The sequence below is a fragment of the Anguilla anguilla genome, chromosome 13 (genome assembly GCF_013347855.1).
Source record: "Anguilla anguilla isolate fAngAng1 chromosome 13, fAngAng1.pri, whole genome shotgun sequence".
NCBI lineage: Eukaryota > Metazoa > Chordata > Actinopteri > Anguilliformes > Anguillidae > Anguilla > Anguilla anguilla.
In genome coordinates, this window is record NC_049213.1 from 36,897,907 (window position 1) to 36,921,412 (window position 23,506).

At 50.5% G+C, this 23,506-nt stretch overlaps 2 protein-coding genes across 2 annotated transcripts in view; both read right to left on the reverse strand.

Moving 5' to 3' along the window:
- Window positions 1-1,899: 1,899 nt before the first annotated feature.
- LOC118211287 (protein phosphatase 1 regulatory subunit 15B) lies at window positions 1,900-9,300 on the reverse strand. The gene is made up of 2 exons (XM_035388376.1): window positions 6,267-9,300; window positions 1,900-3,538 (listed from the first exon to the last, which is right to left on the reverse strand). The coding sequence occupies exons 1-2, from the start codon at window positions 8,250-8,252 to the stop codon at window positions 3,347-3,349; spliced, it is 2,178 nt and encodes a 725-aa protein (XP_035244267.1). The 5' UTR covers window positions 8,253-9,300; the 3' UTR covers window positions 1,900-3,346.
- Window positions 9,301-14,958: 5,658 nt separating this feature from the next.
- The window catches only part of pik3c2b (phosphatidylinositol-4-phosphate 3-kinase, catalytic subunit type 2 beta), a 59,463-nt gene continuing 50,915 nt past the window's right edge, over window positions 14,959-23,506 (reverse strand). The window contains exons 28-33 of the mRNA XM_035388742.1: window positions 22,025-22,149; window positions 21,424-21,541; window positions 20,200-20,287; window positions 17,016-17,122; window positions 15,962-16,090; window positions 14,959-15,237 (exon numbers count right to left, since the gene is read on the reverse strand). Of these exons, the coding sequence (XP_035244633.1) occupies window positions 15,046-15,237; window positions 15,962-16,090; window positions 17,016-17,122; window positions 20,200-20,287; window positions 21,424-21,541; window positions 22,025-22,149 (759 nt within the window). The 3' untranslated portion in view covers window positions 14,959-15,045. The remainder of the gene's footprint in view (window positions 15,238-15,961; window positions 16,091-17,015; window positions 17,123-20,199; window positions 20,288-21,423; window positions 21,542-22,024; window positions 22,150-23,506) is intronic.

Genomic DNA, 23,506 nt, shown 5'->3' on the forward strand with positions numbered 1-23,506 from the left:
TGTGTTACACTAAACATTACAACTGCGCCTATTTCCGTTGGCACAACACCATGACTCACGCCTGAATTTAAACACAAGTCAATCAACAAAAAAATGGAATGGAAAAAATGAATAAACAAATCCTTCTATTGACATATTGTAAGCTACTGGTAAAGCTATTGGTATTGTTCCACAAGATATAAACCGCCAAAATGTAGTGCAAGTAAGCTGACTGTGCATCATTTAAAATAATTTCCCAGCAATCATGAGTTATAGTTATGGCAGTTCTACACAATATTCCACCAACTGTTTTGATCTCCAGGGTCTAGCAGTACAAGAACTTATTTGCATGTTGCCTAACCTTCAGAGTCTGCTAAATGACAAATGGAATATAAGATACCAATTTAAAAATGAAATCATCACCACAAAGGAATGATGACTTTACTGTCATTTAATTACTGTCGGTAATTAAAAGTCTGGTAGGATACAGCATTGTCTATTCCCTGAAGGTCAAATATGGAGCACAGGAAGTGTAAAAGTTTCAATTTCCTTTAAAACCTGAAAAGGCTCCATCTTCACAGATAGCCTCTGTGGGACCAAAGCTTCCCTTAATATAGGCCTACTCTCCTCCTGACTGACTTTTTAAACGGATTCTGTGCATCACCGAAATTCTCCTCCATTCAGAGCTGACGATCGTTTGAGAGCACGTGGACGTGCACGTGGACCTTTCTCGGAGAACCGCCACAGCTCCGTGTCCTACTTCCTGTCGCTGAAAAGCACTCAGGAAATCCGTTCTGTCTGCGGCCGCCCGGTCCCCACCACTGCCAAGGCTTCAGAATTTACGCCATTATCTTACAGCGCAGAGCAGTCAACTGCATTCAGACAGCATGCAAAAAGCAGCAGGAAAAATTCTCTCACTGGGGGGGGGAGAAAGCAATCATTGTGAATCAGTTAGAACCAAATTCGACAGGCCAATTTCATTAAGCTTGCAAAAAAAAGAAAAGAAAGCAAATCAAAATCCCACAAATCGAGAGCACTTGGCACTGAAAAGTGCCCCGTTCCTCAAATGACCTTGAAAGCAGACCCACGGACAAAACTGAAAATGAGTTCAACAGCGCCCTCTAGGGGATTGCAAGAGGTAAAAAAAGAAAGAGGAAAAACTAGCACTGGTTGTCTTGGATTTAATCATTCAAAACACTAAACCATTATAATTTGTTGGGTGGATACTAATGGTGATGCCAGACAATATAATATCCACTTAAGTTCTCAGCACTAATGTTTGTGTAGTGACGCGCAAGGATTTTTACAACCCAACAGTTACCCTTTGCTTACTATTGTACAGGTGGAACGGACACAGTGACCAAGATCAATATTGCATAAACGCCCATTATGATAACCCCCCCACCCCCCTCCCCCTTTTATTTGTAAGGATTTCCACACTAACGGGAGATATCTGCTCTCGTCTGGGCGTGTTCTTCCCATTCCGGCCTTCATTTAAGCCATCAAGCGAACCCTGTAACTACGGGTGACCATGGAGACGGCAAACAAGATAATAAGGGCATACTTTCAGTGGTACGTAAAATACACACAACAAACAAAAAGTTGTGCTGGTCTAGTACTTAAAGTATTTTTTATAGAGTAGCTGTACACACAGCACACGTCCGCACACACATACACACACACACACACACACAGTTTGGCTATACATATTTTTCTATGGAGAAATTTGAACCACCTGAAACACCATTAACTTACCAGTTACTTACCATCCTTCAAGGAAGACAAATGCTTAAATCTCCAAAATGTCGTCGTCAAACTGAAGCTTCACACTGGCAAGTACAGTGAGGAGGTTCGCACACTCCCCCATACCCCCCAAACCCCAATTTATATTCAGAAAAATATCTGGAGAAAAAATAAAAATCTTATTTCAAGATTATTTTTTTTAATTAGTACTTTCAGTTGAAATTTGCACATTTCAATACGCATACATTAAATTTCGTTTGTCACAAAATCTCAAATGGATGCAAAAAGCACTAAACCTCTAGGTGTTTTAGAAAAATAAAACAATTTCATGTAATTGTAGTACTACCTTGAATCACCTTTGTAGTTTATTAATATCCAAACACAACAGTCCCCCTCCCCCCAAAGACTACATTTCCCAGAATGTTGTGCTCTCTTCACACTTCCCCACATAGTGTTGTACGATCTTTTAACCTCCCAGAATCTGCCTCTGTTTGAACGAGACAGAAAAAAACCCCACCCTAGATACTGTTTCTATGAAAAGGATCACACCAAAAATTGAATGCAGCTGTTAAGGATGGAAATGAAGTATTTTTAAAATAAGCTTCATGCAAAATAGTTACCAAGTGACTTAGAACCTTTCCCATAATCACCCTCGCCCAAAAATAGATAATGAAATAAGCTCTGCTTAAAAACAGACTAAAAATAACTGGTTATTTAGAGTGTTCATATTCAGAACTACAAGGGGGGCAACTTCATTACTGGGATGGACAGGAAGTTAAATACTGAATAAAGAATTAAGTTCCAGAACTTATTTAAGTGTGTCTCCTTTGGCCTTTGTAGTTATAATAAAATTAGCAATACACACACGTTTCCTAATGAATCCTTTTATCAATCCAAGGCAATGGGGAACCTGAACACACACCACTGCACTCGACTTCAATACTTACTAGCAAAATACAGACTTAGAGAGAAAGAGAGAGAGCCAATGTTAAAGCCAAGACGTAATGAGAAACCAATACTAGTGTATTCATTCAAACACAGAGGTGTCATAAAGCCCAACCCACTACCTTGGGACTGGGGAGAGAAGAGCCGGACGTCCGTTCCCAGAGCTGGCTCCTGGGTAATCCTGTAAAGATGAAAAGCTTGCCACAGCACATCCCTGCAGGAAGCCAGGAATAACAACTGAGTTCACATGTCGTTTCCCTGATCAGCTATACAGTGGCAATGGCTGCTGTAAACAAAACAAAAAAAGTAGGGGGTGGGGGGGGGGGGGAGCAGTCTTGGGGGTGAAACTTCAAAACAAAGTGAGTTTGGGATTTGGGGGGGGGGTGGGTGGTCGGGGGTGTAGTCGGGCTGTGAAAATAAACCACTCCGGATTCCGGTCAACACAACTCAGATCACTGCGTAGAGGTACGGTTAGCGTACGTAACTCGAGTGAAATGTTAGCCTGCTTCAGGCTAGGTTCCTTGGACAATGACTAACGAGCCCTTAAGACATTTAAACTACACTGTTCTCCTGCTCTCTGGTCACCCTGAATGAGCCCACTGAGTCTTTATTTTATCTCCTCCATTAATTCCTGTTAATCAAACAAATCAAACAACAACAACAGCACAAGGGGAAGCCCTCAGCAGCTGGGGTACAGTCTGTTGAAGATGCTGAGCCGGAAGGGGGGGGCCAGGCAGTAGCCAATGGCGTGCTCCGTCTCCTGCACTCTGCGGAAGAAGCGGCACCGGTCGCGGGCAAACTCCTCCCACGGGCCACGCCTGTCCTCGTCGCCGCTGGCGTAGAACACCTCCACCTCCTCCACAAACCTCACCTGTCCCAGGTGAAGGGGAGGTGGGTGGGGGTGGGGGTGGGGGGTGGAGAGAGAGAGAGAGAGAGAGAGAGAGAGAAAGAGCAGGTCACTCAAGGTCTCAGTAACGTTTCACATTCACGTTACACCAGTATGGTTTGGCTTTAAACCTAAAGGCCATGACCTCACACGTTTTCACGAACAAGAAACAGGCCCCAGGGCAGGACAGATCAGACAGCGTGTGAAGGTGTGTGTGCTTCCAAACACATATACAGGTGACAAAAACTAGGCTCTAATACTCTGATCCTCCATCTCATTGGTACCCAACCCTGTTCCTGGGGATCAACCGCCCAGTAGGTTTTTGCTCCAACCCTAATTTGGCACACCTGACTACTAATTAGCAGCTTAACAAGATCCCTAGCTGTTGAATGAGATGTGCTTTGTTAGGGTTGGAGTGAAAACCTACAGGACGTTAGATCTCTAGCTGTTGAATGAGGTGTGCTTTGATAGGGTTGGAGTGAAAACCTATAGGACGGTAGATCTCTAGCTGTTGAATGAGGTGTGCTTTGATAGGGTTGTAGTGAAAACCAACAGGGCGGTAGATCTCTAGCTGCTAATGCTAACACTGATGCTAATAACAGCTGCAGTCAACATGACAGATCATGGGCACTCAAATCTGGCCCCTGAATCCAAATTATCACCGAAGAAGAAAGCAAAAGCTCAGCGGCGACAAACTGCAGACGCAGGAGAACGGAAGCAACGGCCCGGCGCTTTGGGCGAGAAGTACAGCGGAACAGGACACCGGAATCCTCCCCCCTCCTTCCCCCTACCTCCTCCCCCTGCCCCCTCCCTCCTGCCCCCTCCCTCCTCTCCCCCTGCCCCCTCCCTCCTGCCCCCTCCTGCCCCCTCCCTCCTCTCCCCCTGCCCCCTCCCTCCTGCCCCCTCCCTCCTCCTCCTGCCCCGCCCCCTCCCTCCTCTCCCCCTGCCCCCTCCCTCCTCCTCCTGCCCCGCCCCCTCCCTCCTCTCCCCCTGCCCCCTCCCTCCTGCCCCCTCCCTCCTCCTCCTGCCCCGCCCCCTCCCTCCTCTCCCCCTGCCCCCTCCCTCCTCCCCCTGCCCCTCCCTCCTCCTTCTGCCCCGCCCCCTCCCTCCTCTCCCCTGCCCCCTCCCTCCCCCTGCCCCTACCTCCTCTCCCCCTGCCCCCTCCCTCCTCCCCCTGCCCCCTAACTCCTCTGCCCCTCCCTCCCTCCCCCCGGTTGCCAAGTAACATAAGAGATCTCCCACTAATAATCCGGAGAAAGGGGGAATAAAATGGGAAAAGGACGTGATGGCGGGATGTTAAAATACGGCTGGGGCGCGCGGGTAGCCTCTCTCAGCCCTGCTCGCGGGACGGGGGGCGGACGGTCGCGTCTGCGTCCCGCCTGATGGCTAGCCGAAGGGTCACGTGATGCCAGCAGCAGTCCCGCACGCGATAATTAACCCTCATGACTGCACGCGCCCGTATCCCTGGAGACGCACAGATGGAACAGTTTCATCAGCTGCTATCAAACGCAACGATGTTGCACAGCTTTACATCATTTCCACAGTCTGCACGTCTGCCGATGATCCCCCCCCCAGCCGCCGCCCCCCCCGCCCTTAATCAAGCCATTGTGTCTCTTTTACGATCGGTGAAAGAGAACCGGCTCAATCCCCTTGTGTTGCGTCTATTTACGACATAGGTCAGCGTATGTAAACCATTTACTTTGCGCCACAAGGAAACAATGCCCTTGAAAAACGCATTAGCTTTTACCTGCCCCTGTTACTACAAATACACTATGAAAGCAGTAAGTCTGCACGGTTAGACAAAAACAATTAGGTGAGTAAACTAAACATCATCAAACAAGATGAATGTAACCACATTATTAATTAATTTAATTAATTTAATCCTCCAGGGGTTCCCTTCAAGCATACGACCCTGTAGCTGGACATATCAGTCATTTAACAGCGAGTTATGTAAATGGCATCTGACTTGCTGTATTTTACTGACCTCAGCAACAAATGGACTCGCCAGGTGCTAAAAGCTAAGCATGCAACCTTCAATGAGCTCCATGTAAACTATGCTAAAGGGACAGTTTAGTTTTCCCACTAACGGCCACGTTTTACCACGTCTTATAATTTGTGTCGAATGAGCAAAAATGGTTTTTCCCCATCAGAGTAAGAGGGAACCTGGTAAAACGGCTTTATGAAAATGAGCTATCGTCTAACAGCTGCATGCAGTGTCCCGAGAGAAGATCTCACTTCCTCTAACGATGCACGGGAGTCACATCTTTAGCTCAGCTGAGTGTGGTTCAGCTGATCACAGTCAGATCTCGCAATGAGGAAGAGAAGTGAAAATGAGCTGCAGGCTCCCAGGTGTACGTGACTGGGTCATGGAATTCAAATAATGTAGTGATCACAATGAATCACCGTACAGGCAATGCTGGCCGTGAAACCGAACGCAGAATTTTTTTTAGGTTCCAGGAATTTCTCAGATCTTTTCCTGGCAGTTCAGCGGTTCTAGACTCTCAGAAGGCCAGCTCACCGTAAAGGCCAGGCCGAACCTGCCATGGAGGTCACTGCACGTACAGACCCAGCTAACGGGCAGCCATTAGGGTAATGGCCTATAAGGGTATTATAATACAGGGTAACTGTGGTTAAAAAGCCGTAAGCGCTCTGCGTCGGGTCTGTCGCGACGGGCTCTGGTGTAATGGCGGTACGGCGGGTTCCCCATACTGACCTTTTTCAGCTTGGCGCTGCAGGGGGCGGGCTGGACCGGGAGGACCATGGCCTCAGAGAAGCCGCTGTCCATCCGGTCCTCTGCGTCCGGGCTCAGGAAGGGAGACGGGGGGGTCGGGGGGGCCGGGCGGGCTGGGGGGGCCGGCCTCTTGCCGGGGCCCCTGCTTTCGTCTCGGGTCCGGAGGGGACCCCGGAAGTTGAGGGGGCTGTAGGGGTCGGCCGCGCAGCTGAAGGAGGCCCACAGCCGGAGGCCCTCCGCCTCGTCCACATCGCTGGCCTCCTCCCAGCTCTCCTCCTCCGGGAGGAGGGGCCGCAGGGAGCAGGGACCCTCCTCCGGGACCTCCTCCTCCTCCTTCTCCCCCTGCGCCACGCCCCGTGCGGGCGCAGGCGCGGTCCGGAGGGCGGCCGTGAAGTTTCGGGGGTCGTAGGGATCCCCGCTTCGGCAGAGCGAGTTCCACAGCTGCTCCACTTCGCCGTCCGCCCCCTCCGCGTCCGACTCCCCGTCTTCCGCATCCTCCTCCTCCTCTTCCTCGTCGTCCGAGTCGCAGAAGTCGGCCGAGCCCTCGCTGTCGAAGCCGTCGTCGTCGTCCTCGCTGTCCCAGTCGCTGTCCTCCTCCAGCTCCGATTCGCTGCCCTCGCTGCACGGGCTGCCCATGATGTAGGCGATGGCCTTGTTCTGGCAGCCGGGCACCTGCGGGTGGGGCGGGGTCAGCACCTCTGGCTCCGCCTCCTCGTCGGTGTCCGAAAGGTCAGAGAGGTCCGACTCGCCGGACGCCTCCTCTCCTTCCCTCCCAGCCGAGGTGGCCTCCACGTCAGAGAGCTCCCCAGCGCCTGCCTCCACAGACGTGCGACCTTCCGCAGGTAAAGCTAGCTCCTCTGCCCCCTCCCCTGGCCCTGAACGCGCTTGCTCGGGACAGGCAGGCTCCACTAAATGCATCCTGAAGTTTGAGTGCTCTTCTTCCAAACTTGAGTACCCATTGTCCTGATCCGGGGTAAGAACCGCCACCTCACTGCAGGCGGTGGCCGCTCTTATGCCGGTAAGGCGTTCACAGACCGGCTGACAAACTAACAGGGTCTTTTCGGAGCTCGGGAGGGATTCCGGTCGGACCGACTGACGGCTACCATTATCGGGCTCGCCTTTGTTGCTGGAAAGTCCAGCGCTTTCGCCGTGAATCGGCTCTCCATAGTCGCGCTGTTCAAACAGTTCCGTTGGCTTGGCAACGCCGGCGGCTGTACCAGACTCAGCCCGCTGACAATGGATGCCGCTGTCATTTCCTGGACAATGCTGACCTGACGCCACAGAGCATGCTCTCCATGAAAAACTTGACAGCCACCCTTGCGAACTGTCAGCAGATCCCCAGATCCCGTCCCACAACCAGTTGCTCTTCGCTCGCGATGCGACCGAGACCGGGTCTGACGGCCACTCATCCCTAGCCAAACCTCGGTGGTATTCTGGGTTTTTTACAGTCACATCCTGTCCTGAAACTGTGTTCGCCAAAACGTGACTAATGAAATTTTTAACCGATGCCAAGTATCCCAGTGCAGATGTTTGCTGTCTCATATTTACGTCAATGTCGGCGCTATCGTTAATTCCTAACTCTCGGAGGGAGTCGGCACTCAACCAGCTCACAGCTGCCGTTGAGGAAGAGCAAATGCCATTAGTGCCCGACTGGTAGTGTAGGTGGTAGGCGAGATCGCGCTCCGCTTCGGGAATTAAGTCACGTTGATCTAAAAACGCATTTTTGCCCTTAAAGCGTCGTTTAATATCTCCATCCTGCCAGCCAGAAACGCCATTAGGCGTGGTGGGGCTTCCCGGGAAATACTTTTGCAGGAAAGCCAGAGCAGGCCTAGAGACCACCGACAGAATGCCAATCCACGGGCTATCCTGATTAGCATGCCGGAGTGTGGTTACGCTAAGGCCGGGGTCTGCCGCTGGCGCGGCATTCTCTTTGCGATAAAGTCCGTCTGAATGCATCCCCTTAAACATCCTGACTTTGTATATATAAACCTAAAACGATTAACAAACGTCCCAAGTAGTGACTACAGTTGGTTTTTAAAAAAATAGACCACATAGATTTCTCTTGCACATGCATGAGGAAAATGAATTTAGCTAGCCCGTTAATGTTTCCGCAAATATCTGGCTAACGTCACGAGTGCAAAAATAAAAAATATACAGATAGCTAAATACGATCTACTATTTTTGAAGTGGCTAGCTAAGTTAAATAAAATAAATATCTCTTCCCGTAGCTCGCTAACCAACGTTATGAGCTCCCGTACAGATTGCACAACTATGTGAATATAATACTGTGACAGCTAGCTGTACATATAAAATATGCAAAATTACAGCTAGCTTGCTTCGCGGTTTAAATTCAGACCATTGTGCACACTGTATTACATCCTCAGTCTGCTGAATCTTCATCTAAATGTCCATTTTCGTTTAGCAACCGCCGAGGACGACATACCGGCTTGTTCTCGTTGCAGCCCAGTGCACGACGTCTTCCATGTTGTTCCCGGCATTGACGGCGTTCGTGGCGGAGTACTTTCTCTGAGGGTGACCGTGCTTATTCTGGATCGCGGGATTCATTACGGCGGGCGGCACAGCGAGACAAGAAAAGAAGCAACTCGAGGAGAACGATGCGCAGGAACAAGACGTGGAATCCAAGGCGTATGATGAAAAACAAGCCATTTTCTCTCTTCGCTTTCGGTTTACGTTAATCAAATTCTTTGGTCGACTGGTTGTACAAGCGAAATTCAGGCGAGACAAGAATACGGAAGAATAGCTCACAAGCAACGCTATGAAATACCTTCGAACGTAATCGACGTTTAGCTGGCTGGTGTTAGATAACTGCCCCTTAACACATAAAAAACTGGAAACAGCAAGATTGAATTGTTTGCAACGTTTACTATATTATATATAACTGACAGTAATAATTGATTAACACCATACTTTCTGCTTGCCGCTCATTTCCTTCTTTTCACGTTTGCCAGTTCCCTTCTCAGCCTCGTTTTTTTTTTAAGAGGATTTCATCAGAAATTTTAGGGAGCGTCTCGAAAGAGCCGATACATTCACACAAATTGTACGGTTTAGGGACAGTGGTATAATTACGTGCTGGCGTGCAAACCGCAGAAGGTAGTCACGTTTAACTTGCGGTCTGTTACTCACTGACTGAGTCGGAATACAATCACGCACATATTTGAAATAAGTAAACTTGAAACATGTAGAAAAAATGATCACACAATCGAAGCATTCAGCAAAATGAAAAAAGAAAAAAACTTTTAAAGCAGACCTTAGTTCACCATACCGCATAGACCACAGTTCTGTATTACATTACAGGCATTTAGCAGACGCTCTTATCCAGAGCGATGTACAAGTGTAACAGTTCAAGGTGCAGAGGTGCAAAAGAAACACACTAGAGTGAAGTAAAGATCGTAGTGCCAGAAGTGACCACATAGATCAGGACTCCAACCTTGTAGGGTAACCTGTTCAGCAAACAAACAGCAAACTATATTAACTACAGACTGGTCTTGCTATATAAAATAATAATAATAATAATAATAATAATACAAACTGACAGGTGAAATCAGTTGGGTCCTATTTTCTGTGTGTGTGAGGAAATCTACCAAAAACCATCTGTGTTAAAGGGATGGTGTTTACTGAGAGCAAATGGCAAGAAGCCGGTGGGTTCCCAGGACCAGGGTTGAGAAACACTGATCGACTAGCGGTTATGCTACACTGGTTCCTCGTAATGTATTAAATTAACCGCCTGCTAACGGAGTGTTGGGAAATTCTATCTGGGCAGTGAGAATATTCTGGGGGTTAAATCTGTTGCAGAGAACACAAACGGAGATGCACTTGATCTGGATTGACTCTTCACACGTACTACCAATAACTCTTCCTACTCCCTGCGCACTCCAGTAGAAGGCAATTGGACTTTCGTTAAATTTTTAATCGTGCCGTGCCTACTACAGACCACCCTTAAGAAGGCTTTATAAAGAATGCATTGTGTCCTCCTTTTCAGAAAGCTTGAACTGCATTCGATGGCTCTACTGATGTATGGAACGTGATACACCATTCATAATTCATTAATGCCACAGAAGACCTGTTTATCAAGTAGCCACAATGCATTCTGGCATTCTGGGGCATTAATGATACACTGAACGTGTGAGAAACGTTCTAGACTGAAGGACATTTAGCTTTAAAGTCCAGAGTTATCCTTATTAATTTATGTCTAATGTACAGTAATTACTGTGTGTTGTTTGCATTCACCTGCTCTGTCAGGACTATCAAGTTGAAATTTTTTTGTTTTGTTTTTTGTTGTACTCATTCCAGTATGGGAAATCACAGGAGGAAAATAACAAACTAGCATACATATAATTCCAGAGAGTGTGTGTTTATCAATGCAACTGGTTTTACTTGCATATAAACACACAAAACATTTCTGAGCAAAACAGAAAGTGCACTCTAATCGTATTTATGACTGACCAAAAGTGAAAGGGAAAGGATCGGTCGGTGAACACAAACACGGAGCCTCAAACTCGAGCCAGCTTCGGCTTTCCGTCTCTCTCATTACCGCCAAGAACCTCCTTGCTGTAGAGGCCACAGTAGTGATAAGAGCTTTCATCAGTTAAAAGGAAGCCATTTTAAAATGGCTTTCCCATAATGGCGATTCCCTATGGAAGGCTGAAGGCATCAGACACATTCAGTCATTAACAGGATACCAGCGCATGATTTTGTGGCTGAACTGTGCCAATAATCAGCCACGGTAGCTAAATCAGATCGTATTGACACTAGAGGTCTATGTTTTGAGGAAGGCCCATGCAGCCAGGATATGTGGAAGGGGGGGGGTTACTTTGTAGCTAGTTATGTGGGTTTTTTTCAACCTCCCTGGAGGAACGAACAGGAAAACAAAGGCCTCTGCTTTGTTTCCCCATTATGGCTGGAGCCATTTGTTAAGAACCAAGCAAAAACAAATACATTACAATTACAATGGCCGGCTTGTTTGTCATCTCCCAAATTAGCCGTGATTAAGCGGGACCCTGCACACTCAGAGGCACACAGCCGCACCGGTCATTCCCAGCATCCCGCTGCGCGGACGCGGGGAGGCTAACATAATAACAGCGCAAACTGATGAAATCATTACCTCAGTCTGGGTTGGAAACACTGGGTGTGATACTCAGACGGCTATGTCCCAACCCTCACCACAACGCAGAAAAGAGGATTTGGCCATACAGGGATTATCAGATAAACATTTCCCATAACAACCTGTTCCTTACTGGAGTACGCTGCTCTAGAATGTTCTTCCAGACAGTCGGATGTTTTTAGGGTTTCTACTGAATGAATGCTGCCTATGACATGATGCAATGTTCGCTGTTTGCTTGACAGATATTGTGTAAGTAGAAATCTTACACTATAAATCTCCCTAGAATGAATCTGAAGGAAACACACAATAGTGTCTTTGAAATTCAAGTTTATTTTTTTAAATCATTATTTAGTGCAAATAATATTACAAAACATGAGCAAATAGATTCAAATGATAAGGAACACAATACACTTCTTATTTAAGTCCATAAAATCTAAAATAAAAATAAAAAACCGTGGGATGAAACTATGATGAATTTTAATGGTCACAATCATGAAATTATCAATATGTACAACACGCTGAGTCCCGTTCATTTTGAACTTACATTCTGTCCCATTTTCATTGTTGGGCGGGGCTTATGCCACTGAGGAAGAATCCACATCCTTGGGACCACTGCAAAAAAAAGGCCAACCTTCACCCAGAATTCCTCTGGCCGATGTGGGCCAGCTGAATATTAAAGATTCATGCCAATGCCCTCAACTGGGCATGTCAGTTTATGACAGTTTAAACGATCTTTTCCACTTGTGAAAACGCACAGGAACCGAGACAACCTCCCTTCTCTATGAGCTATACAGCAAGGGCCCCACGTTCAATCTAACCTCCACATGCTCTGAGCAATTCGTTATCAGCTCAAGTTAAGGACAAAGTACACTGCATTTCGACTGAACAGAGAGGCCTAGAAAGGCCACGTGATACTAAACAATCGGCCCGAAAAAAAAAAAAGAATAATCAATTCTCCCAAAAAAAAAAAAAAAGGTTAATTCCCTAATGTCACTTTCCCATTAGAACAGCTGGGGGTGCAAAGGCCAAAGGCCTTAGCATACTCAGTTTGGAAGCAGAAAGGTGTCAGGAAGCTGTTAAACATGTCAGTTGGGTTAAACAGGTGGAAATTCAAATGCTACATCTGTAACCTCATACTGGGTTCATATAATACCATGCCAGATGAACCAACTTGATTTGCATTCGGTTTTGCTCCCGCCAAAAGGCAAACAGAAAGGGACCGAAGTCAGCAGTAACTCTCGTAAATGAGCTGTGCTTCGGAAAGCAAGAGATAACAACAGACAACAGAAATGAATGTTTAAAAACCAATGCGTCACCAGTAAGGTCACCCAGTTAAAATATCTTCTTTTAATTATCTAAGAATAGTGAATTCCACCAACTATACTTCAGTATCATATAGGACAACTGGTAACCTATGGCCAAAATTAATACGGCCTTTTTAAAACTATGTTTCATCTATCATATAGGACACAGGTCTAAAAAAAAAAGTTTTCATTTTATTTTTTCAACATAATACACTAACATAGCACCTTGTGAACGAGAAAATATCTTGGCACCCAAGAGCCTTATAATATGGTCCTAAGCAATTTTGAAATGACTATTCCTTCAATGTAACGGTTAATATAACAATTGGAATTGAATAATTTAACTAATTAGCGGTTTCGCCCCAAAATCCAACTTCACTCACTGAGCAACGCGTTAAATATTGGCTGGGTGCATACGTGGCACTCTGAACACCCCTCCTTCGTTTAAAATAGGAGAGTTATTTCACAACAGCGCCAAGGCCTCTGAGCCACACCAGAATGGGCCTTCTGTCTCGCGCAGAGGGAAATCGCTATGCAAAGACGAGCGATCGGTGCCAGCAGTTCCACACGCACTGAACCCGCCAAGTCATCCGCTCAGGGTGGGAACCGCCCTCACAGCTCCTGAAGTGCAGAGCGTCGATTCCCAGGGCAGGCACCACAGATTTCACCCCTTCATCAAGGTGCTTAACCCTCCATCGCTTCAATAAATATCCGGCTCTATAAATGGACTGCACGAGGAAGAATGCAATCTGATGAAGTTGTTCCGGATAATAGTGTCTGCTAAATTTCTTAAATGTGAATAAATCTAAACTGTTCAAATGTTCAAAAAAATGATCTGGTTTTTACAGTTTCATTCTTTCCTGAAGAATAAACAATCATATTCAGCTCCTACTAAAATGTGATTCCTTATGACATTTCCTTACTCTACGGACCAAAGCTTAGGAAGGAAGTAGATTCCACTTCATTTGTTCATCGACTGTTTCTATACTGAAGAAAAATAGTTCCCTTTTTCCTTTAAAATAAGCTTATTTAAATCAAATGTAAGTTCAAAATGCTTGACAACTAAGACCAAAAGTGCAATAATCAACCAGTAGTAAATTCCAACGCATGCAATCGAAGTGCTATCTGAATATTACTCTGGACATATGTGGACACTTGTGTGGTAAGTGGGCACTTGTTTGAAATCAGACATCAAGGTAACGTTACGTGTGGCTTTGACAAATTGTTTTTTTTTTTTTTTTGTTTGTTTTTTTTTAAACATCACACACTTATTCAACATAGAATCTTCAGAGAAGGGCCACCCAAAGAGGAGGGAGATGGACATGAACTACACTATAAACACACCAAAGAGAGCCGTGAGCCAATGAAAGCCGGTTTGCCTGGGGAACAATGTCCCTTGGTTTCCCAAATTCATATACTTATGATCGAGCACGCCCAAAACCACGGGCTTTTTTGAAAATTACAGTACAAAAGCATTCATTCCATCCCACTCTCTGCTCTGAATGACTGGACCATACAATATTCACATACAACAATCTATGTATAAATCTGGTACATATACAAATCATATATACCATATGACGAGACATAGCTCGAATCGAGCCACAATTACAGAATGATACCATTAAAGAGAAATAACTTAAGAAGCTCTTTGTTCTTCTCAGGTCCCTGTGGGGCTTGTCGCGTCGAGTCAGCAGTGGTTTCGCATTGGACCCTTTCCGGTGTTCCGGACCCGTCTACGGACAGGCGCGTCTGTGACAGAGCCTTCACCCTGGCCTGGCCTGGCCTGGCCTGGTTTGGCATGGCACAGCTCGGTTGGGCACTCCTGTTCCACTGCAGCTGGCCTTGTCCTCGTCTTCAGCGACTGAAGTTCTGCGTACAGGCCCTCCTGCCAGCGGTCAGAGGCCCCGCCCTGCTCCCGGCTCTGCTGTCCGTCATTGGCCTGACAGTGATTAGCCCCGCCTCTACAGTATCCAGTGATGACCCTCCATCACCGAGTCTCAGCGTCTCCTGGGAAGAAGACTTATGACCACGCCCCCACTGGGGGGAATAACCCAGCTCCGAGCAGCGAGACCCCTCCGTCTCCCGACACACACACACACACACACACACATGCACGCACGCACGCACACGCACACACACACACACACACGCAAACACACGCGCACACGCACACACACATACATACACACACACACACACACGCACACACGCGCACACATGCACACACACACCACACACACACACGCACACACACAAACCCGCACACACACACACACGCGCACACACACACACACGCTACCTAACCGTCTCTGCACTCCCTTCCCTTCCCTCCCTAGCGGGTGGCATCGGGCCTCCCCATGCCCAGCTGGTGCCAGTCGACCCAGCGGTGGCCGGGCGTCATGGTCCTGAGGGGGATGAAGACCTCTCCCAGCAGGGTGTTTTCCCAGAATGCACCCTCGCTCAGCGCTCGCAGGTGGATCACCCGCTGCTGCAGGTCGCCCCGCGGAATCCCGGCATACACCAGCTGCAGGGGAGACAGGAAACGCATCACCAAAGCAGCTCGGTCTGCTCCACGCGCACAAGGCACAGCCCAGACCTGCTTTAGTACCGCATACTCCATGCGGTTTCACATCAACTTCCTCAGAGCCATGGCGGAGGAGCCACACTGTGCGCCCGATGCAGACTTTTAATCAACAGTTGTACCAAAGGTACATTTCAAAGACAAACTAGTGACAGAGTTTCAATACAGAGCATTGAAGGGTTTGTCCCTGAATTGTTGCACCCCGTACTCCACTGTAGGAAACATGCACACTGACACCGTCTATCAAAGCAGGGTGTTTCGGCTGCACTGAACCGCTCCCCTCACTCATTCGAGCCAACATTTCTGCAGGGTCTTTATCTTCAGAGACATGGGTCTCTGACCCCTGGTGCGGCAGACAAAGGGCCTGTGGGCCCCCTGGTGCAGCAGACACACGGCCTGTGGGCCCCCTGGTGCAGCAGACACACGGCCTGTGGGCCTCCTAGTGCAGCAGACACACGGCCTGTGGGCCCCCTAGTGCAGTAGACACACGGCCTGTGGTCCCCCTGGTGCGGCAGACAAAGGGCCTGTGGGCCCCCTGGTGCAGCAGACACACGGCCTGTGGGCCCCCTGGTGCAGCAGACACACGGCCTGTGGGCCCCCTGGTGCAGCAGACACAACCTGTGGGCCCCCTGGGGTCTGCGCTCTTCGAGGCCCGGGTATGGCTCACCATCTCGTTGTAGGTGGGGTTGCAGGTGCGTTTGGCCGCCTTGGTCTTCCGTTTGCTGGTCTTCTGAGGGTCGGGGAGGAGGTACAGTTTGACGTAGGGGTCGGGGTCCGTGCCGTCCTGCAGGGGTTGCTGCGACAGAAGGGGCAAAGGGCAAAGGTCAAGTCTGAGGAGACTTCCACGTCACTGGCTGATGTTTCCTGGGTCTTCTCTTCAACCCCATTTCTACCACACTAGAGACTCGGGTATAAATCCATCAGTACTCAGACCACCACACGGCGCCAGAATCGCTCTCTTCAAAAAAAGACTGCAGATTAAGCTACTCCGGTATGTATATGCAAATCCGAATTTCACAGCTATAAGGAAAATGAATAAATTAAGGCACAACGCTAGCACGTGACCTGATTAAATTAAGACTGGGAACTGCTGGATCTTGCAACTTTTAGCTTCCAGGATTCTCATGGCTGGAAGGCCTAGAGAGCGCTCTGGTTTTCGCTGATGTTCAGCTTCTCTCCCCTTAATCTCGAGCTGCTCTCTCAGCCGAAAGCCAGTCTGGATTTGAGAAGACTGGCGGTTATCTGTCGAGCGCTTGGTGTGTAAGAACTGGGGTGTCGGAGCTAATAGAAAGATAAAGAGGTCTCCTCTGGCACATTTCTGATCACGTACAGCACGCCTCTTACGCAAATCAGCTGAACTTCACCACCCTTACGTAGACAAATGAGCTCTGAAACAGGTTCAACGGTTCAGCGCTTTACACCTTTCTGATTAAGGGCAAAGGAACAATGCTGGTGTACGACCTGCTTCTATGACCGAAGTAAGACGAGGATTAAGCAATGCTTCAGTGCTGCAGTAATACCTGAGCGGGCCCCCACATAAGGGGGTGGAGTTTCGGGGGCCCTGCCACTGGATAGGGCCCAAGAGGGAATCACCCCCCCCCCCCCCCCCCCACTCCTCGGTCCACGGTCCCAATTCTACACCACCCATATCAAAATTGTAGGAGACCCGAAAAGGCTGGGAACAGCCCCGTAAGAGTGCACCACGTGGTTCTGATACCTACCAGGCCGCGGATGTGCATGACCATGATGAAGAGCTTGTCGCTCTTGTAGGAAATGGAGAGCTTCACCTCGCCCGCCACTCTTCCCGTAACAGGAGCCCAGGACACCTCTGCAAAAAAAAAAAAAAAGGTACCGCAGGTTAATGACTCAACAGGAAACGGGACTCACCGGGAACATCATAAAACCAGCCGTGCGACTTTACGATCCGTTACGATCGCAAATACCGCAGCCGCTCGTGAAAGAGCCTCGTCCGCTTGGGAGGGGTCATTTGTGGCCGCCGGATAGACCCGCTTCCTCCGGCGGGTTCCCCGTAACTGCTAACGCCTCTCCGACGAAACGTGTGAAACGTCAGGCGTTTCCCGGCAGCCGGGACAGCGTGTGTGTGCTTCAGAACACGTGTGACTCCAGCGGACCAGGCCTCCGGTCAGCCATCGCCCGTGCTTTATCGGGGGCGGGGCGGGGGGGGGGATTGTTGCCAAGGACACGGGCAGCGCCGTCCCGTTGGCAGGGCAGACACGGGGTCGATGAAGGGCTCGGGGCTTCGCGTGCGCTCACGCCTCTGCACACACGGAAAGTACTTCAGCCTTTGTGTTTGCCCTGCGCAAACAGGCTCCGTTTCCACCGGCAACACGCGCTAGGCAACGGGACTTAGCCGAGCGGGCGACTGACGGGGCGGGCGTGAGTCACCGCTCCGCCATCCACGGCCACCAATCAGCTGGCGGTATCTCTCTGAGACGCGTTACGGTTCAGGTCTACTGTATAACCTGTTGATGGACATGCCCTATAAGCTAACTCCACAGAAGGCCAAAGAATGAGGTTTCTCCACGCAGACACCAGATAGCTGAGATACACAGAGAATGCGAGATGCAGAGATGTGAACTGGGAGAGGTGCAGTAGAGAGGTGCAGTGGGAGAGGTGTACTGGGAGAGGTGCAGTGGGAGAGGTGCACTGGGAGAGGTGTACTGGGAGAGGTGCAGTGGGAGAGGTGTACTGGGAGAGGTGCAGTGGGAGAGGTGCAGTGGGAGAGGTGTACTGGGAGAGGTGCAGTGGGAGAGGTGTACTGGGAGAGGTGCAGTGGGAGAGGTGCAGTGGGAGAGGTGCAGTGGGAGAGGTGTACTGGGAGAGGTGCAGTGGGAGAGGTGCACTGGGAGAGGTGCAGTGGGAGAGGTGCACTGGGAGAGGTGCAGTGGAGAGGTGCAGTGGGAGAGGTGTACTGGGAGAGGTGCAGTGGGAGAGGTGTACTGGGAGAGGTGTAGTGGGAGAGGTGCAGTGGGAGAGGTGCAGTGGGAGAGGTGCAGTGGGAAAGGTGCAGTGGGAGAGGTGCAGTGGGAGAGGTGCAGTGGGAGAGGTGCAGTGGGAGAGGTGTAGTGGGAGAGGTGCAGTGGGAGAGGTGTACTGGGAGAGGTGTACTGGGAGAGGTGCAGTGGGAGAGGTGTACTGGGAGAGGTGCAGTGGGAGAGGTGTACTGGGAGAGGTGCAGTGGGAGAGGTGCAGTGGGAGAGGTGCAGTGGGAGAGGTGCACTGGGAGAGGTGCAGTGGGAGAGGTGTACTGGGAGAGGTGCACTGGGACAGGTGCACTGGGAGAGGTGCAGTGGGAGAGGTGCACTGGGAGAGGTGCAGTGGGAGCGGTGTACTGGGAGAGGTGCACTGGGACAGGTGCAGTGGGAGAGGTGCAGTGGGAGAGGTGTACTGGGAGAGGTGCACTGGGACAGGTGCAGTGGGAGAGGTGCACTGGGAGAGGTGCACTGGGAGAGGTGCAGTGGGAGAGGTGCACTGGGAGAGGTGCAGTGGGACAGGTGCAGTGGGAGAGGTGTACTGGGAGAGGTGCAGTGGGAGAGGTGTACTGGGAGAGGTGCAGTGGGAGAGGTGTACTGGGAGAGGTGCAGTGGGAGAGGTGCAGTGGGAGAGGTGTACTGGGAGAGGTGCAGTGGGAGAGGTGCAGTGGGAGAGGTGTACTGGGAGAGGTGCAGTGGGAGAGGTGCAGTGGAGAGGTGCAGTGGGAGAGGTGCAGTGGGAGAGGTGCAGTGGAGAGGTGCAGTGGAGAGGTGCAGTGGGAGAGGTGCAGTGGGAGAGGTGCAGTGGGAGAGGTGTACTGGGAGAGGTGCAGTGGGAGAGGTGTACTGGGAGAGGTGCAGTGGGAGAGGTGCAGTGGGAGAGGTGCAGTGGGAGAGGTGCACTGGGAGAGGTGCAGTGGGAGAGGTGTACTGGGAGAGGTGCACTGGGAGAGGTGTACTGGGAGAGGTGCACTGGGAGAGGTGCAGTGGGAGAGGTGCAGTGGGAGAGGTGCGCTGGGAGAGGTGCAGTGGGAGGGGTGCAGTGGGAGAGGTGCAGTGGGAGAGGTGCAGTGGGAGAGGTGCAGTGGGAGAGATGCACTGGGAGAGATGCAGTGGGAGAGGTGCAGTGGGAGAGGTGCAGTGGGAGAGGTGCACTGGGAGAGGTGCACTGGGAGAGGTGCAGTGGGAGAGGTGCAGTGGGAGAGGTGCACTGGGAGAGGTGCAGTGGGAGAGGTGCAGTGGGAGAGGTGTACTGGGAGAGGTGCAGTGGGAGAGGTGCAGTGGGAGAGGTGCACTGGGAGAGGTGCAGTGGGAGATGTGTACTGGGAGAGGTGCAGTGGGAGAGGTGCACTGGGAGAGGTGCAGTGGGAGAGGTGCAGTGGGAGAGGTGTACTGGGAGAGGTGCAGTGGGAGAGGTGCAGTGGGAGAGGTGCAGTGGGAGAGGTGCACTGGGAGAGGTGCAGTGGGAGAGGTGCAGTGGGAGAGGTGCAGTGGGAGAGGTGCAGTAGGAGAGGTGCAGTGGGAGAGGTGCAGTGGGAGAGGTGTACTGGGAGAGGTGCAGTGGGACAGGTGCAGTGGGAGAGGTGTACTGGGAGAGGTGCAGTGGGAGAGGTGCAGTGGGAGAGGTGCACTGGGAGAGGTGCACTGGGAGAGGTGTACTGGGAGAGGTGTACTGGGAGAGGTGTACTGGGAGAGGTGCAGTGGGAGAGGTGCACTGGGAGAGGTGCAGTGGAGAGGTGCAGTGGGAGAGGTGCAGTGGGAGAGGTGCAGTGGGAGAGGTGCACTGGGAGAGGTGCACTGGGAGAAGTGTACTGGGAGAAGTGCAGTGGGAGAGGTGCAGTGGGAGAGGTGCACTGGGAGAGGTGCAGTGGGAGAGGTACAGTGGAGAGGTGCAGTGCACGTTTTCGTTTACCTGCTGGTTTATTCTGGAGGGTGTTGACGACCGTCCCTGGCCTCTCATCTCTCGGCAGGGGGTGGAAAAAGGTGTAGATGAGATCGCACTGGAAGAAGAAGGCGGGAGTTAATGACAGGAAGTGACATCGACAAACCTTAGGCCGAGGCCCGGTTCTGACCGCGCATTCGCTCTCACTGCAAACGGGACCCCCCGAATGACCCAGCGAGCGTGTGAGCGCAGAGCGTGCACAGCCCGGCCCCGGGGGGGGGGGAAGGGGTAAACGCCCTCTGTGGTCGTTCGGGGCCACAGCCACCCCTGCGCCGCGCAGTTTCGCGTTTCAACTGGGTTTCGTTTCGTTTTTTTTTTTCTTCTCGCGCAGTGTTTGCGAATCCTGTGCAAACAAGCGTTTTAGATGCGACTGTCCTTGCCCTGTGCACACGTTTAAAACAAGCACTGCTGGAGGTTGGACACTCCTTACTGAAGCACTGGACGACTGTGCAAACCCAAAGCGCTAAGCTCTGTGCTGCGTGACGAGGGTGAAAGCTACAGTGTCGAGGCGTCTGTGCCGGGTGCACAGGCGTGCAGGGCTCCTGCTTCCAGGAAGGGTGCAGAAATGACATCCGATACAGGCCTGTGAATTCAAACACCAGCGACGGAACTGCCGCACCCGCCTCCCCCCCCCTCCCCCCCACGTGGTTCTTCTTCACAGAACGTGTGACTGAGTTCCTAGAAACGGCAGGGTAAAAGTGAAACCGCCCACGCCCGTCTAAAGCTTTATGAGTTCTCTGCTAATCTCTGAGGGTGGAACCAAACACAGGGCTTGTGCGGCATGCTTAAAGTGGGGTTAATGTACAATTACAAGACCGTAAAATGTTTTTAAATGTGTCACATGATGTTATTTGTTTTGCACGTGCCTTTATCAAATGCATCTTTCATGTGCACGCTCGGCAGACGGGCAATCACAGAAGCAGCCTATGGTTAAGTATTGTTTCTCCAATGGCAGAATAAGAACCAAACTGCAGGTGAAGCGGTAACTCATTTTCCCAGTGTGAGCAAGGGGCGTAGCAAAACCTGTGCCCGAGTTCATAATGTACACATCACAAATAAATACTCCCTAAATAGACTGAGAGTGAAATGTCCACTTGCGCAAATATTTGCCGTGTCGCTGTCCTTAAAACTGCTCGTAAACAGAGAGTCATAGGGGCAGGGAAGGGGGGGCATAGGTCAATGGTCAGGGGTTACCTGTGCCACTTCGGGCGCTGCGTGGACCAGGTGCCAGACGTATCCGTTCAGCTCGTCTTTCCTGCGGTCGGCCATGGCCTCGCCTCGCGACCGGCCAATCACAAACCGGCTGGGGAAGCTGGTCAGGGGATAGGCTGGACTGAGATTGCATCATCGCACTGTGCGTCGGCTAGGCCTGTGACATCACATTCTCCACCGCACCTATTACCACACTGAGCCTTTAAATCAGTTAAATACTGCAGGCTACACCCAAATTCACCATTAACAAACAAAACAAAATAAAAACCATATATTACATATCTCCCTAAGACCCAGCAATTCACTACGGTCCCCTGTAGGGGACATGAATCTCTGGTCTTTATCTGAGTAGAATCTCAGTATTCTACTATGGTCTGCAAAACAAGGGACATTCAATAAAATAAATTAATATTTTTGAAAATACTTTAACTGCTACACTTTTATTATGAAAAAAAATACCCCTGAGACTGGTGGGGTAAAGCCCCACTTGGGACAGGGGAACATGGGGTTACCTGGGGTGTTTGGAGGAGGGATGAGACTGGTGGGGTGAAGCCCCACTCGGGACAGGGGAACATGGGGTTACCTGGGGAGTTTGGAGGAGGGGAAGACCAGCCGCAGTTTGCCGTGCAGCTCGTGGAACTCCTCGAAGCTCCTCTGGACCAGCGTCGCCCCCTGTTGGCCATCCCGCTCCACCTTCACTATGTAGGTCTGGAGAAAGGGGAGGAGGGAGGGGTCATCTGGCTTTGTCTCACAGCGCTAACGGCTAGCTCCGTTTCCCCTGCTCACAGCGCTAACGGCTAGCTCCGTTTCCCCTGCTCACAGAGCTAACGGCTAGCTCCGTTTCCCCTGCTCACAGCGCTACCGGCTAGCTCCGTTTCCCCTGCTCACAGCGCTAACGGCTAGCTCCGTTTCCCCTGCTCACAGCGCTAACGGCTAGCTCCATTTCCCCTGCTCACAGCGCTAACGGCTAGCTCCGTTTCCCCTGCTCACAGCGCTACCGGCTAGCTCCGTTTCCCCTGCTCACAGCGCTAACGGCTAGCTCCGTTTCCCCTGCTCACAGCGCTAACGGCTAGCTCCATTTCCCCTGCTCACAGCGCTAACGGCTAGCTCCGTTTCCCCTGCGCACAGCGCTAACGGCTAGCTCCGTTTCCCCTGCGCACAGCGCTAACGGCTAGCTCCGTTTCCCCTGCTCACAGCGCTAACGGCTAGCTCCGTTTCCCCTGCCCCACGGATGCAGGTTACATAAGCAGCGCTATTTAGGGCTGTGTTCCAGGGGGCTTGTGCAGGTCTAAATTTACCCTGTTACAGCTGAAGAGCCTCCATAAACCTCAGCCTCTACAGCCCTGTGTTCATACACACACACACACACGCACACACACACACGCGTGCACACACACACATGCACGCATACACACACATGCGTACACACGCACGCGCACACACACACACACACACACACACATGCATGCATACACACACACTCGCACACGTGCATGCACACACACATGCACACACACACATGCATGCACACAGCACACACACACGCACATGCACACACACACAAATGTGCACACACACAGCACACAGACACACATTACAGCTAGGGTTCGGGGCTCAACATGGTCCATCGCTTGTTATTTAAACTAAACACCCCAGTTATTTATACTTACATTTAGAGACAGATTTGTATTATTTGAATGTATTATAGCAAAGGCACTGTTATAATGCATTCAGCAGTCAGATATCAGAGGCCACAAGCACCTGTAACCCATCTGTTTTAAAACGTCCCACTTGTTTACATTTCTGAAATGTGCACGTTATTTTTAACAAGTCAAGTTTCGATCTTTCCCCTGGCAGCTGGTGTTCGGCGAATCGTTCCAGAAGAGAAAGTAAACAGAGAAGCACCGAACAGCAGATAAAAATGTCCAGGAAAGAGTCTGATGTAACATCAGGAATATTTACACAGTGCTCACAGTTCACACTGGACCATGTTTTCCCACACAGAGAAAAAAAAAACCGCTGGGTCTCTGCGAACCTCAGGCGGAGATAATCCGGCGTGGAGAGG